This window comes from Suncus etruscus, chromosome 4 (genome assembly GCF_024139225.1).
Source record: "Suncus etruscus isolate mSunEtr1 chromosome 4, mSunEtr1.pri.cur, whole genome shotgun sequence".
In the NCBI taxonomy this organism is placed as follows: Eukaryota; Metazoa; Chordata; class Mammalia; order Eulipotyphla; family Soricidae; genus Suncus; species Suncus etruscus.
In genome coordinates this window covers 93,292,755-93,307,606 of record NC_064851.1, presented here as the reverse complement: position 1 = coordinate 93,307,606, position 14,852 = coordinate 93,292,755, and the positions used below count along the sequence as shown (strand labels likewise).

At 37.7% G+C, this 14,852-nt stretch overlaps 1 protein-coding gene across 1 annotated transcript; it reads right to left on the bottom strand.

The window, feature by feature from the left end:
* Window positions 1-5,206: 5,206 nt before the first annotated feature.
* Window positions 5,207-10,682, bottom strand: FABP7 (fatty acid binding protein 7). The gene is made up of 4 exons (XM_049771154.1): window positions 10,553-10,682; window positions 9,739-9,911; window positions 9,044-9,145; window positions 5,207-5,352 (listed from the first exon to the last, which is right to left on the bottom strand). Exons 1-4 carry the CDS (start codon window positions 10,623-10,625, stop codon window positions 5,302-5,304), a joined length of 399 nt encoding a protein of 132 aa, XP_049627111.1. The 5' UTR covers window positions 10,626-10,682; the 3' UTR covers window positions 5,207-5,301.
* Between the last annotated feature and the right edge of the window lie 4,170 nt (window positions 10,683-14,852).

Sequence of the window (14,852 nt, the reverse complement as noted above, 5' to 3'; positions counted from 1 at the left end):
TGTAAAATATTTGATAATTAAATATAATAACATACATATTTTGAAACCAATGAAATGCTTGCAAACCCAGTGAACAGAAACAGCCCTCTACCTCACTCCTTCCAGTGGTCCTCAAACTTTTTTAAACAAGGTCCAGTTCATGTCCCTTAGGCCATTGGAGGGCCAGACTTAGTAAAAACAAAAACTATAAACAAATTCCTACACACACTGCAGATATCTTATTTTGAACTGAAGAAATAAAACAGGAACAAATACAATATGTGGGCCGCAGGCCATAGTTTGAGGACCACTGACTTTATGCTTTCTTTTATTTTTTCCTTTCAATTTGCTTTGGACCATACATAGCAGTGCTCAGAGTTATCACAGGCTCTGGGGTCAGGGGTTCATATGAAGATATAATGGGGATAGAGCCAGAGTAGGCCACTTGCAAGCCAAGTGCCCTACCCAATGTACCCTCTCTCAAATCCTCTTTTGCTTTCCTTGATATGCTCTACAGAGCAAAATTCTTCAACATTTCTGATGTGTAGCTCAACCCTGGGCATCTCTTTTTAAAACTAATATTGCAGGCCCATTGGAATTTATCTTAAAGGTGGAAATTGTTCTCTTTTCTTTTAACTATATGTTTGTTTTTTTAAAGGGTGTCATGACGGGTGGAGATAGGGAGGGGTCAGAAAAGTACTAACACTGGCAGATTACTCTTTGACATAGAATAAGACTTGAAAAAACATACTTTGTAACTTCCCAAATATGTTAATTATCTTCTCTGAAAACTCATTTAGTCACCACAACAACCCTTATCTTCTTAACCTAGTAAACTTTGTTATTCATTTAAACAACCCCCCTCCACATTCCTTCTCAATCTTTATTGTTTTCCAGAAAGATGGTTGTTATGAAAGTTAATGCCAGCAGGGTGATTTTTGGTCTAATTTATAATGAGCCAATGCTGACTTCCTATACTTAGCCTGGTATCTTTTGTAGAGAATTAAGAAGTCCTCAGAGGTTTCTAAACATATTTGATCTACCAGATAAACAGATATCAGAAAAACAGAAACTGATCTTCAATGCTATTTCATGCTTTCAGAATAAAGATAAAATTGGTGTATTTGGTAAATTTGCCTCATCTCTGGAAATTCAGTGATAGTTCAATTGCAAAATCTTCTATATTTTATATTTTCACCTTCATTAATTAAATTAATGGTAATTACATACAATCTTTAGGTAATAGTTGTTGCAAGTCAACCCTTGATGGGGTTGACTGATGGAGGGATGGAGGATGAGGTCTTTCCCCTTCAGCTTGAAGCACGCATCTGCCACCCTGTCTAGCAGATGGTTCTGAGGTGAAACGGTGGGTAAACAGCTCGCAGACAGTCAGGCTTGTGGAAATATTAGCTTTATTCTGTGGACAAGACTGAAGTCCAAACCCTCAGCCTCAGTTCCTGCCAAAAGCCCCTCGCCTTAAACAGACCCTTGTTTTTATCCCCCAGAATCAGGTACCACCCAATGGTGGGATCAGGTACCACCCAATGGTGGAAGCAGAATCAGGTACCACCCTAGGGTGGGGGCAGAATGTCAGGTCACACCCTAGGGTAGGGCACAATCACCGATCAGGGTAGGGTCAGTAGCATAATAGTCCCTTATAATATTTGCATACACAACAATAGTGATGATGGTGGAGGTACCCAGGTGAATTATTTGGAGTAGGGAGGAGAGAGGTGGCAACCTTCCAGAAGGCAATCTGTAGTCTTTTCTCTACCTCAGCCGCCCTGGAATGGTTGAGAAATCTGGGACCAAAATGTCTTCCATGAACCCCTTCCATGAGCACAGCTTGGACCTCAAGTCCTGACAGCCCCACTAGGTTGTTGAGCAACACCTGAGGTCTCCTTGGTCAGGTGGAAGTTGATCCCTGCAATATGATTCCTTTGAAGCAATGAACTCAGGCTGGAATGAGGTAAGTCAGTCCTAACCCTTACCCAGGCCTTTCAGGTCCTTCTCCTCCCTCACAGAAAAAAATTTCAGAAGGAGTTATTCAGTGAAGTAAAAAGCAGGTTTTTATTTGAAAATTCTGAGGAAGGGAGGAGAGAGTATAAGAAAGGAAGAGAGTAACAAGCTCAAGAAAAAACATGGGCTTCTCCAAAGGTGGAGAAAGCCCTGGTACACAATCTAGCGTGAAAGTAGAAAAGTCTACTTTTTGTGTGGGGTGATACAGGCAACATGTGCCTGCAGGCATAGTGCTTGGGTCTGCTAGAGTCCAGACTTGAAGGACAAGACCACTCAGCTAAAATAAAGTTTAATACTTTAATCTGTCTGCCAAAAAGGCCCCCACCCTGGCTGTTCAGGGTCATCTCCCAAAGGAAATGAGGAAGATTATATAGGGAAGGGACATAGGGAGTTTTCCAGCTTTCTGATGATCTTTAAAATGATTGGCTATTGTCTAGGGCAGTGCTTCTCAAATAGTGGGGCACACCCCCGGGGGGGGGGGCACGAGGTTCGTAAAGGGGTGCATTTGACCTCGGCAAACACTGTCATAACAAGCTAAGCCTTGTGTTTATGTCTCTGTTTGTCTCTGGAGCTGTGTCCTGCTTCAAACCCCGCTTAGAAAAGCTATGCATTTCAAAACATGCTCATTGTAGCCATTAATCCAGAATCACCTCTGATTAAAAAATCAGCTCAAATTATTTTATATATTTTTGTTTTGCAGGTTAAAGTTTTTTTTTTAATAAAGATACTATTTACAGTCGCACAGGGGTGGCGCAAAAAATGTTTTCTTCTTCCTAGGGGGGCATGACAGAAAATAATTGAGAAGCACTGGTCTAGGGTTACCTTCCTACTGCTCCCTTGCCTTTCCCTAATAGGTAACGTTGCTTGGGGCAGTGTCTATGGAAATAGGCTTGTGAAGATCTAGCTTGTGGTTTATACAATGTAGTTCTCACAAAATGGCATCTCTCCCTGCTCAGAACCTGAGAAGAAACCAGCCATGTGGCCTTTACAAAATGGTGTCATAACCCAGGTCCCAACAGGTCCAAAGAGCACATGCAGGTCTTCTTTGCTCCTTGTTGACTTACTTAGGTTTCTAAACCTGCCCCACCTGGGGCTTTGTCCTACTGTGGTTGTCTTGGGTAAGGAAAGGGGAAGGGGTAATATAAATTCACCTTCTTTGACCTTCCTTTCCTTGCTTTTGTTCTTGCTGGAGCTGCTCTTATCAGGTGTGTCCTGGTAGACTTAGGGCTCAAGTAAGTTCTTTAAATTCCATTTTTTTTGGGGGGGTGGGGGTCCACACCGGGCAGCGCTCAAGATTTACTCCTGGCTCCTGGCTCCACGCTCAGAAATTGCTCCTGGCAGGCTCAGGGGACCATATGGGATTCAAACCAATGATCTTCTGCATGAAAGGCAAACGCCTTACCTCCATGCTATCTCTCCGGCCCCATAAATTCCATTTCTTGATTTTATCACTTCCCAAGAAATTTTGTTACATTCTAAGAACTTACTGTCTTCCTACCTAGCTGCTTCAATAATATTGACAAATTGTCATGTTCCCTCATACTTTTAGGAGAACGTTTAACTGAGAGACTTAAACTATTAGAAACTTACTGAAATCACTGGATTGATTAAAAATTAATATTTATATTTGTCCTGTAAAAGATGTGCCTTCCCCCAGAGGCTAATGGAAAAATGAAGAAAGATCAAGGAACGATTAAAATGGGGGCTGAAGAGATAGTATAGCTAGTAGAATACTAAGTGTCTTGCAACTGTGGTTAAGCTCTGGTACCAGTTATGGTCCCCTTAGTCCTGCCAGGATTGATTTCTGAGCGTAGAGCCAGAAGTCAGGAGTAAGCCCTGAGCACTTGGGTGTGCCCTGTCAAAATAAAAAAATAATAAAATAAAAACCTTATTTGTTTGACAAGAAAACTTAGTTGATATGTTTTGAAAGAAAAGAAAAACAATTTTAATCTAATCTTCAATTTCTGTATTGGTAAGTAAAAATAATATCTGTTGTTTTTAAATTGTTTTTTTCACATTGTAAAATTTAGAAAGTTTACAAAAGACAGTTTATAAACAATTAAAATACAATATTTATTTATACTATTTTGTACTCTATAAATATAAAAGCTAGCCAGTAATGCCTATTTATGTTCACAGTTCCAACACATACACACATACAAACACATACATTTTGAGGCCTTACCGCATATTCTATGCATACTTATTTTAGCATTAACATTTAGGAAATAATATTTTGTTATCTTGAGTAATATATACATTCCTTACTAACATTTCAATAGAAAATTTTGAATTTGGGGCCCGAGTGATAGCACAGCTGGTAGGATATTTGCCTTGCATTCAGCGGACCCAGGTTCAATCCCCCATATCCCACATAGTCCTCTTATCCCACCAGGAGTATTTTCTTTGCACATAGCTAGGAGTAACCCCTGAGAACCACTGGGTGTGTCCTCTCCCCAAAATTAAAATTTTAAATTGAGAAAATTTTATTTGTATGCTAGTTTAATTATATGTAATAGTTTAATTTTATTATTTTAAAGCTAGAGAAATAGAGCAGTGAGTAAGGTACTTGCTTTGTGAGCAGCTTTCCAAGAAGCCAAGAATGATGCTGAGTACTGAATAAGTCCTGAGCATAGCATGGTATGCCCTTACATACCAAAAAAGGTATTTATATTCTTTGTTCAGACGAATCAGTTTCTAATAATAAGAATACATTTGTGTATAGTCCAACCATTCTACTATAACAAGAATTACTTAGATTCAGGACAAATAAAGTTAATTATCACTATTCTCTAAAAATTTTTAAGAAAAATTGAGACATTTTGTCTACTTCCCTAGGATTCTGCTTATTTTTTCAATTAGTTCCTTAAAATTTTCCAGTTTTATGTGAAGCAATAAGAACCCATTATATTTAAAAACCTCTTTAATATTCAATTCCCAGAAATTTAGTAATCTTAAAAACAATAACAAAATTACTCATGGGTACAAAATCTTTATTCCAATTTAGTTTACATTCTTAAAATTACATACCATAATGTAATTTTATGTAATTTTACATAATTTAAAAATGGTTCTGAAAACTTGATGTAATTTATAAAACATGATACCTTAGCACATCAAAACTGGATAATTATTTGGAGTAACACATATTGAAATAAATTTTTAGTCTTCTTTTCCCATTTCCACAGCAAACGCAAATGGCCTAACTGGTGATCAGTTGCCTACTGGAATAACAGTATAGCACTGCAACTTGAGTAAATAGAAAAATTAGATCCCATATTCAACTGCAGATGAGGTATCTTCCTATGCCTTTTCATAGTGGCGAATAGCAACCACGTCACCAAAAGTAAGAGTCTGTAAGATTAAAAAATAATCAAGTTTTTTTACATAGAAGTTAACAGAAACTGAATTGTTATAAATCATCACATATATGATTGAGCTATAAAAATTAATGATGGCATTTGTAGACATTAAATAATATATGTAAACTCTCCATTTCTTAAAAAAATTAAGTAAAAACAAGTAGACATAAATTTATATGTCCAAAAGGAAAATAATGTGAAAACTGAGATAAGCTATCTGGATTCATATCAAAATAATTCCTTTGCCTTAAACTATCAGAGTAATTGACATAAATTAGCACTTTGCTTTGAAGCTAAAAATGTGTAATAAGTGTCTTTAATAGTTTCAATTTGTGGCTTAAAAATATTTCAGCAGAGTTTTACAAAGGACATCATTTGGGCAAATAGAATTTGGACTGACTTGTTCCAAAATCAGCAAGAAAGGGCCAGCATTATAAATATTCTCTTGACTTTAGCTATATTTTAAGTGAACCCTTGGAATTAAGTATAATATGTAAAGTATATTCATGTCAAATTCAACTGAGGAGTTGCTCTGAAGCCACTTTAAAAGGCCCAGAGAGGGCCCGGAGAGATAGCACAGCGGCGTTTGCCTTGCAAGCAGCCGATCCAGGACCAAAGGTGGTTGGTTCGAATCCTGGTGCCCCATATGGTCCCCCGTGCCTGCCAGGAGCTGTTTCTGAGAAGACAAGACAGCCAGGAGTAACCCCTGAGCACCGCCGGGTGTGACCCAAAAAAAACAAACAAAACAAAACAAAACAAAAAGGCCCCAAGAATATCTTAGTAGCAAGCATGTGGTCAAGAGTTTAGTCTCAGGTGCTGATAACATGCAATGGATACAGTCAGATGTCTTTTCTGTTCATAATAGCTGAAGTTGTGTGTGATGTGAGCAATAAAACTAAAGTATTTGATCCTAGCAAAATTGTTAAGTAAGGATGAACGAACACGATGGTTAAAAGTGTGACACCCAGTGAGCCAGAGTATGTGCAGGTACCATCACTCCAGGAGTCCCACACATAGCACACACAAGTGTGAGCAGATTAAGCCCATGTGCATGCCTTGGATAACACCACAAGGGAAGGAAGGAGGTAAAGATACTTTCTAAAATGTAAAACAATGCTTATTTTTTCATTGCTTACTATTTTCAAATGTTGGTTTAATTTCCATTGGTATGCTTTGCCCTTGTCATCCTTTACATCAGCTTCCTTTTATTTTTTTACCATACTATTTTTTTCTTATTTTGTGCTTACAATGTTGTTCATAATACAGGTATTTTTTCATATATAAAGTTATTCATAATTTATATCATACAATGTACAACAACCTTCACTAGTGTACATTTATTGCCACCAGTGTCCCCAGCTTCCCTCTAACCCTCTCCTCTTCCTGTCTCTGGACATACATTTTTCTTCTCTTTATTACTCTCTTTTTTTCTCCTTCTCTATATTCCTATTTTCCCCTTTAAAAGACTCTGATTTACAGTACAATACACATTTCCTGCCCCAATGTCTCCAGTTTCCTCCACGTTTCCTCCCCTTCCCATCTGCCTCTACACTTCTTTTTAAAAATCTTGACAGTCATATATTGAAATAGGTGAGCAATCTACTTTTTCTGTCTTAAAGGAAAAAAGAAGCAGTTCAGAACTTCAGATGGAATCTTTTAAAAATCCTTTTTTTTTTTGATGATGATCACAGAACACATGAAATAGCCTTTTATATAAAAGGAAGACCTTCCTCTGCTACTCACTCTCCATTTTCATCTACAAAAAGTAAAAAGTAGTGACATGAAAATGTCAACCTCTATCTAGAACAGCTTTCATTTTAGGCCAGAGAAAGAAGCAAGTTAATTCTTTAAACATCTGCTATTTCTGGGCTAGAGCAATAGTGCATTGGTAGAGCGTTTGCCTTGCAAGTGGCTGACCCAGGACCACAGACCACAGTTTGATCTCCCAGCGTGCTATATGGTCCCCCAAACCAGGAGCGATTTCTGAGTGCATAGCCAGGACTAACCCCTGAGTGTCACTGGGTGTGACCTAAAAATTAAAAAAAAAAAATCTGCTATTTCTTTGAAAAGAAATAAATTTTTGTTATTAGCATAGAAAATATATCGATAGAGGATAGATAGATGGATAGAAAAACAGTTTTTCACCTACCTTCCCCTCAGTTTAATTGACACATTAATTTTGTCACTATCATTAAAATACTACTACTCATGCACTGAAAAATATCTGGGATACTGGATTAAGGCATAATATTTTTTCTAGTTTATAATGCTATGCCAACAATAGAAAAAATCATTTTAAAATGATACTTTATAATTTTGCTCATAATTTCCCAGTTTTATTTTATTTTTTTTTGTTTTGTTTTCGTTTTGATTCATTTTTGGTTTATGGGCCACACCCGTTTGATGCTCAGGGGTTACTCCTGACTATGCGCTCAGAAGTCGCTCCTGGCTTGGGGGATCATATGGGTCGCTGGGGGATCCATCACTAGAGCTTGCAAGGCAGACACCTTACCTCTAGCGCCACCACTCCAGCCCCTGCTCATAACTGCCCAATTTTAAACAGATATACTTAAAATTCATTTTACATATAGAAGGAAACACCAAAAGAATACAATATTAGGGCCCGGAGAGATAGCACAATGGTGTTTGCCTTGCAAGCAGCAGATCCAGGACCAAAGGTGGTTGGTTCGAATCCCGGTGTCCCATATGGTCCCCCGTGCCTGCCAGGAGCTATTTCTGAGCAGAAAGCCAGGAGCAACCCCTGAGCACCGCCGGGTGTGGCCCAAAAACCAAAAAAAAAAAAAAAGAATACAATATTAAACTGTTGCCTTAAGCAGAAATTAGAGAAGCTCTTTATAAGTTTGCTATATTTTTTCTGATATAGTCAGAATTATCTGTAGTAAGTTTATATAGATTATATAAACAAATTAAATATATATTTTATACATTTAATAATATTAATATATTTAATATATACACAATTAAAATATAAAATGGTGGGGCCACAGCCATAGTACAGTAGGTAGGGTGTTTGCCTTGCATGAAAATGATCCAATTTGAATCCTATTGACCCCAATTGGTCTCTTGAGCTGCCAGGAGTGGTTTCTGGCACAGATTCCTGAGCACAGAGCCAGGAGTAAGCCCTGAGCAACTAACTACTGGCTGTGGTCCCAAAGCAAACAAAATAATATCTAAAATGTTTAATGATCTCTTATTTATTGAAAGACCATAAAGTAGTTTTTAGAAGGCCAGAAGCTTGATATTCTTATGGTAGTCAACAATGTATGCATTTTATGCTTAGTGGTTTTATATCTGCCATGAAGATTAAGTGTACAAAATCCTTATACAAATTATTTTCTTTTGACAGAGTTTTAGCTAAATCAATAAAAGCCATTTAAAACTACACTGAATAGAATTTTATTGTTTTACTAAATTTAACTGTGGAGAAAAACATTAACTAAAATAGTTTCTTCCTCCTGCTTTTCACATGGCTAAAGAGCCTTGCTACGGACTTACTGTTATTGAGAAAGTTGAAAGGAAGAGGAGAAAGAAAGAAGGAAAAAGAAGAGGGAGAGAAGCAGGAAGAATATAAAACTGAGGAAGGGATTTGACAGACGAAAGAGGAAAGGAAATAGAGCATAGGGAGTATAAAGCAAGGAAGTTATAGACTTGACATTACTTACCATAACCATTTTGCCATCTTTAATTTCTCTTATGAAGTTTGTTTCTTTGCCATCCCATTTTTGTACATGAATGAGTTTGTCTCCATCCAGGCTAACAACTGACTGAGGTAAAAACAAAACACAGATCATAGCAATAAAGTCAGAATTTTTATATAGGAGTTAAAAAAGTGACATCCTCTGTTGCTTTAGAGTTGTTTTGTGAACTTTAATCATTTATAATTTGATCTAGCATAAATATATAGAGTCAGAAATTTCTAATATTTGAAATTTCTTCATCTATAGTACCCTAAAAATTACTTTGACTAAGAAACATGTTTTAAAGTGTTTAGAATGAAGCAATCTGTCAATCTGAAACTACCAGAGACATCCCATAAGATGCAATCTTTCCTTCAAACCAACACTATTATACACTTTCTGAAATTCAGATTTCATGTATACTGTGAAAAATATGTGGTAAGAGTCAAACAGATTGGCGCTTTGAGCTATATATAACAAGCAGCAATGAACATAATATTAATAACATGCAATGAAAACAGAAAGATTAACTCTAGTGTCCTTTGTTTTGTATTGAACTACTGATAATATTCTTTATTTCCACCATCTTAAAAGAGAGAATTAGGAATCTCTTTCTTATACGCTTTTTCTCCCTACTTCCACCAGAAAAAACAAAAAACAAAAAAAAACGTCTGTCTTACCTTACAATTTCTGTCATCTGCAGTGGTTTCATCAAATTCTTCTCCCAGGTGGAAACTAATCTCTGTGTTTTTAAAAGTGCTTTGAGTTTTGATCACCACGTTGTCCCCCTCCTGACTGATGATCACTGTTGGTTTGGTTACATTGCCCACCTGCCTAGTGGCAAAACCAACTCCTAATATAGCAAAGGGAAAAAATATAGTCAGCTGCAACTTCAAGAATAGCTTACAAAGCAGAAATCTTGCTTTCCTAGACTATATCTATAACCCTAAGTATAAATTTTATCAGAGCATGCTTAACATAAAAATATTGCTTATGGGGCCCGGAGAGATAGCACAGCGGCGTTTGCCTTGCAAGCAGCTGATCCAGGACCAAAGGTGGTTGGTTCGAATCCCGGTGTCCCATATGGTCCCCCGTGCCTGCCAGGAGCTATTTCTGAGCAGACAGCCAGGAGTAACCCCTGAGCAACGCTGGGTGTGGCCCCCCCCAAAAATATTGCTTAATATAACAACTCCACTCCATTGTAACAATAAATAGATGGTTACTTGAATGCAGAAATAGCTAATGCTAAAGAGAAAATGAAAACGCACCTTGCTTCACACCTTGCACAACTACGAAATTTGCCAGTACTTAGCCCTGAGCAAGAAAAGCAGACAGCAGACTTATGTCTCCTTCAAAATCCAATCTGTGGGAAATGCACAGCCTATTATCCAATTATGACAATATGATCTGGTTTTGTCTCTTGCTAATCTGATGGGCAGAAAGTATCTGAACCTACAGGTTAAGAAGAGAACAGCGTATTTTATCTTTTCTTACCTAGGGCTTTCATATACTCGTCAAAATTCTTACTATCTGTCAGCTTCCAGGTAGCACAGAAAGCCTCGACCATCTTTGCTCTCTACCCTGTTATCTTGAAAAACAGAAGAGTGAAGAGTAAGTATCTTCAGTGCTGAGAACCTCTTTACACCGTACAGCAGCTCCAGCCTTCTTATTTGGAAAAGAGGTAGGCACAGAGCCAAGGATTTGAATAGCAAACACACCCCTCCAATGTTCCTCTTTCCAGGAGAATGTTGCTAGAGGAGATGGGGGCGTGGGGTGAATGAGGTTCCAATCCTCTCTGCGATTGACTCAGGCCACTGGGTTAGCAGAGCAGGCCGGGCTGCACCCCCACATTGCAGCCTTCACACTGCCTGAGAAAACTATTGCAAGGATTCAATGGGGCTAGAGGCAGGGAACCGGAAATGAGAGAGGGTCTTTCAAGTTCAGTTTGAAAAGTTGGCAAAGGCAAAGGCAGACTGTGAAGAAAGAAAAAAAGGTGCATAATTGGACATTGAGATGGATTTCCGTTAAACCAAAGCAGGTTATAAATGAGGACCCCCCTCAAAGAAAACTCCTGAAAGACCAGACTTTAAAAACAAAGGAGGATGAATAGTGTCTTTTTATTTCCTCGCATAGTTACTGGGGAGAGCCAAAGACATGAATATCCCAAACTAGGAAAGGAGGAGGGGAAATGGTGTAATTGCCTTTCCTAGATTGTACTGTGAAGGCTACACCAGCAGAGTATCAATGGAAAAATAACTCATTTTGGACTCAACCCAGCACAAACCAGTGAATCTATAAATCCCATTGCTTTTCTCTAAGAACGTGAGAACTCAACAGAGATGGAATAGGGACATAAGGAGGAGTATTGCTTGGATTTACTAATGAGTTACAAAAGTAAAGAATGCCCTTTTCTTTTTCTTCCTTCAACGGATTATAGAATCCATGTTAAAAAAAACTAAACATAAAACGTTTAGCTATGTAAGCCACTATGTTCAAAATAATTATATTAAAAAAAGCGTTTAGTAAGATTTTAAGTAATCTGTAATTAAAATCTTCTAGTAAGATCATTTAGTAAGATATTAAATTATTTTAAATGACCATTGGTTTCCTAAAAATATATTACATAAATACAGTCTATATACAAATTGGTAGCCTCTGGTAGCAGAGGCAGGAAGTGGAAAGACAGTGTGAATAAAAAAACTGTTGTTCTGTTTGTTCTGGTCTGAAGTAATTCAAGAAAGGCAAAACGTGTCAAGGATTGAGTATTTAGAAACAAAAGAGGACTCTCAACTTCACAGAGTTTCTTCCTACTTTACTAGAACAGACATTCAATGAAAAGTAAATTCCTTCCCTTTGCTGGCAACAGAACAAGGGGACTCAAATTTAGCAATTACAATTCTTTTCTCTCTTTCCTCCCATTGTATTTAAATTTTTGTTTTTTAAGGGGGGGGGGCGCTTAGAACATATTGTTACTCCAACTGCCAGATCCAAAATTCTGCTTAGTGCTGATTTAACATAAAGATGCCCATAGAACAAAAATACAATCCTTCTCCATACCTAGTTTGCTTTCAGTTTGCAATGATGTCAACATAAATCCAGCTGCAAAAATGAGAAAGCATAATCACTTCTAACCCTTTATTCTCAAGATCCTGTCAAGCTCAGCTCTCTCTCTCTTTCTCCTCTCTCTCTCCTTTCTCTGTCTCTCTGTCTCTGTCTCTGTCTCTGTCTCTGTCTCTCTCTCTCTCTCTCTCTGTCTGTCTCTCTCTCTGCCTCTCTCTCTCTCATATTTGGACCATTCAAAGTAGCACTCAGGGGTTACTCCTGGCTCTGCACTACGAAATCACTCCTGGCAGGCTTGGGGGAGAGTAAGGGATGCCAGGGATCAAACCAGTTTTGATGAATGCAAGGCAAATGCCCTACCCACTCTACTATTGCTCCGGCCCCCTTAAGTGCTGTTTATAATGAAAAGATCCATATCTCATATTGTTGCTTAGACTCTAGCAATGCAAAGGAACATCTGGTCAACCAACTAACAACTGGTACTGAGGGCTTCCAATGCCGCCCTCAGTGATGCTCCCAAAAACATGCGCTAAGAATCAAACTTACTTTGCCTTACCACTGTGCTATCTCCAGGCCTTTTTTGATGATATGTATTTTCTCGTACATTTCATATAAATGTGTAATGTATTCTTAAAGGTAAATATAACAGAATTTTGTATGGTGCCATAAGAACCCTTTGCCAAACATACACTTTGAAATTGTTTTCCAGTGAATCCACTGACCTGCTTATTATAAATTATTATAAGTTGTAATTTTTTAAATTTTATTTCCAAAGGTGTGTGTTAGTATGATCCTTATTTACTTTGTACATGAAATGTCAAACTTTGAATAATTATCAGGCAACTATAAAAAATGACATTAGCCTGGGAGGAATTTAAAATTAAAAAATGTACTCAACTATTTTTAATAGGAACAAGGAAAAATAATTATAGGGACTCCATTAATTTTAAGACATCTTAGAAAAGGTGAAAAAGTAGGTTTAAAGCCAAGTTGAATCTCCAAAATTACTTCCAGAAAAATACCACAAAAATTGTACTGTTAATGAAATCAGTCATTTTTGGTTATGATTAGAAAACTACAAATCTCATTCAAGAATGGGAAAGAATCACCCAGAAATATTAATTGTAGACATGCCAAATAAACTAAAGATCAGTAGAGATGATGGTATTGAGTACATTCTCTCTCACTACTTAACTGAATTTTTTTTCTGTTTGGTTTTTGGGACACATCCGGTGATGCTCAGGGGTTACTCCTGGTCAGAAATCATTCCTGGCTTGGGGACCATGTGGGATGCTAAGGATTGAACCTAGATCCATTCTGGGTTAGCCGTGTGCAAGGCAAACACACTATCACTGTGCTATTGCTCCAGTCTCTTAACTGACTTTTCTAAATTAAAGTCTTAGATAAGGATAAGATGACACCCAGCTATCAACCTCAAAAAAGGTGTCCCCCTAACTTCCTTCCCTAAACTATTTTCTTTAATATGTAAAAGCCCACTGGATATGTATTTTTGACTCTCTGGAGCTTTCCCCTCCTGGGATTAGGAATTTCTTTTAATAAAAAAAAAAAAAAAAAAAAAGGAGTTCTGGCTGGTTGGCTCAGGCAAAGAGTCTGAGGCAAAAGGCCACAGACACCTTGATCATCCTTTCCTGACTGGCTTGGTATATTATTTTTTTGTTTCTACCCTGTTTCTTCAGACCTGTCCATGTGGTGTTTAGAAATACAGTGTGTGGAGTAATCTCACAATTCATATATTTTTATTTTAGAGATAAAAACATTCTGACTGCAGGGAATGAATCAAGAGAAGGTATATGGTAGTTCAGGAAATGTTTTATTCTCTGCAGCCTTGGTGAAGGGGAGAGGATAACAGAAAGAGTAGAAGTCAGGTAATTTAACTTAGCATACCCAACCACTACTCAAATATTGCAAGGCATTTGTTCAGAAAAAATAAAAATGGATATTTGTATTCTTTTTTCTGGTAATGTTTAAAAATTACTGTTGTATTAATTATTAATTATGAAGTCCTAGTGGTGAAGGATGGATGGATGGATGGAAGACAGTGAGGCCTTTCTAGGCCCAGCCTAGTGCCTGCAGCCCCTATGGCATGGCGGGTCTGTAGGTATCAGGGTAAGGACGAGGAAATGACCAACAGAAGTCAGATGAAGTTTCAGGAGACATCCAGTATTATTTACAAGGCCCTAAGGACCATGTGCATATCTCACATGGCCTCTAAGCTAACCTGCCTCTTTCTTGCTCCTCTGCATCCAGCCTCTCTCTCTCCTGCGTCTCCTCTCTATTTGCTGCATCTTCCTTGCTGAGTTTCTCTCTCAACCCTTCCCCAGGCCACTCTAATTACCAATCACAGACCCCTCCCAGCTGTGGGAGGTTCTGACCATCCAGGTAAGATTAGCATTTGGCTTTGGGAAGGGGTAACTTCTCCCCATTTCTTGTTTTTTTTTTTTTTTTTTTTTTTTTTTTTTAAAGAGGAAAGGTTAGTTTTTGTTTTCCTGACATCCACATTTGATCAAAGGGAGGAACCCTAAATTCCCATGTTTAAAGTGTATAATTAAAATATAAGCCTTCTCCATAAAAAGAACTTTTATTCAAAATACATCTGTAGTTTAAAATTCTTAATGCGATTTAACCAAGCATTTTTATACTGGAACATCCTTAGTTCCTTTCCATATTTCCCTAAACAAAATTACAAGAACATTTCTGCAAAAAAATACAGTTT